At 46.4% G+C, this 1,633-nt stretch overlaps 1 protein-coding gene across 1 annotated transcript; it reads right to left on the bottom strand.

The window, feature by feature from the left end:
• Positions 1–647: 647 nt before the first annotated feature.
• LOC132007447 (RNA polymerase II subunit A C-terminal domain phosphatase SSU72-like) lies at positions 648–1,232 on the bottom strand. Its single transcript, XM_059385595.1, has one exon. The coding sequence runs from the start codon at positions 1,230–1,232 to the stop codon at positions 648–650; it is 585 nt and encodes a 194-aa protein (XP_059241578.1).
• Positions 1,233–1,633: the final 401 nt, after the last annotated feature.

Here is a 1,633-nt window from a genome sequence, read left to right as displayed (position 1 = left end):
AGAGGAGAGGGATAGAAAATCCCAAGCAGTTTCTAAGCTCAGAGTAGAGCCCCACATGGGGGCTGTATCCCGGCACCCTGAGATTATGACCCTGGCTAAAATTAAGAGTCAAGCACTTAACCACTTAACCAAGCCACCCAGACGCTCTCCATCTGCACCCCCCACCCCATCGTTTTTTGTTGTTGTTTTTTTTAACCGGCAGCTTATATTTACTAGACAATTTCGTTCTTTTCTAATAAGATAAAGCCCATTATTTTGTACATTTCAGTTTGGGGGTGGGGGCAGGGGAGAAACCACAATGAAAACAACAGAGATATGGGACAAATAAACCACTGTTTATTTAAAGGTTTTTTTGTTTTTTGGTTTTTTTTTGTTTGTTTGTTTGTTTGTTAAAGGAAAAAACTTTATAATCAACAACATCCCACTCACAAATAAAAGCGGGAGAGAACAAACTTGACTGGTGTTGGTTTGGCCTTGATGTGTATCTTCTCATTTCATAAGTACTGTTTATTGGGTACCACTACCCACCACCAGCAGAATAAGTAAAAATGAACACGAAGAAGTTCAAAGTACTAACAAAAGAAAGCTGAAAAAGATGGCTTCCTGAGGGTGGGCAGTGCAACCAATGCCAGGTCAGGTCAGGCCAGTTAGTAGAAGCAGACAGTGTGCAGGAAGGCTCTGCCGCTCTTCTCCTCAAACTCTTGGAGCAGCTCGTCGATGTCGTTATCTATGTCGTCGGTGTGCTGAATGCACTGGCATAGCTCGCAGATGAGGAAGGCGCCCAGGGTGGCTTCTTCAAGGTTGTCTTGGATATCCACGTTGATCACATGTACCGGCTGGCAGGTTTCTTGCTCTCTTGAAGTCAGATCTTCCACCACCTGATCGTACACTCTCTCTTCACAGGTAAGAATCAGATCGAAAATATCTCTACAGTTCTGGAACCTTTCTGGGCGGGGCTTGATCCTCTTATTTCTATCCAGCATATGTAAAATGCCGTTCTGCGTGTAGAGATCTTTATCCTTGCGAACGAGGTCGTTGTACATCTGGTCGTAGGTCGTTTTGAAATCGTAAACATTTGGCTTGTCAGGTGCTGGTCCCGGGAGCTTCACATGGGTTCCCGTTCCAAAAGAACGGACGATGAATCCCCGTTTGTTGAGGATGTTGTGCGCTTCCATGCTCCGGTTCTGGTTGCTCGAGCACACCACCGCCACTCGCAGCGGCAGCGTCGACATAGCGGCTGCCATACCAACTGCGACACAACTGGTCCTAAGCTCCCCACCTAACAGCGGTGTTTCTTTGCGAGAAAATGGCGACTGTGGCGTCCGGAAGTCGTGACGCCAAGGCGGTTGCGTCCCTGACGTAGCGCATTGAGAGGTGTGTGGTGCGTACGTGCGTACAGCGTCCCCTTGGACTTCCGCACTGCTGGGTGTAGTAGTTTCTAAAAAATAGTTCCCAATGAGTTGTATATCCCAATGTTCACACCTCTTTGCTAAGTGTCTTTGCAGATCAGTAGGTAGAATGGTCTACTCTTGAAGTCTCGGTTGGCCTTGACATTTTTGATAAATAGAATGTGACTGAAGTCACCTGTGAGGAAAAAAAAAAAATAAGAGCAGCAGCAACCAAAACAGTGTAC

This window comes from Mustela nigripes, chromosome X (genome assembly GCF_022355385.1).
Source record: "Mustela nigripes isolate SB6536 chromosome X, MUSNIG.SB6536, whole genome shotgun sequence".
In the NCBI taxonomy this organism is placed as follows: Eukaryota; Metazoa; Chordata; class Mammalia; order Carnivora; family Mustelidae; genus Mustela; species Mustela nigripes.
The sequence above is the reverse complement of the archived record's forward strand: the minus strand, read 5'-3'. Positions and strand labels throughout refer to the sequence as shown.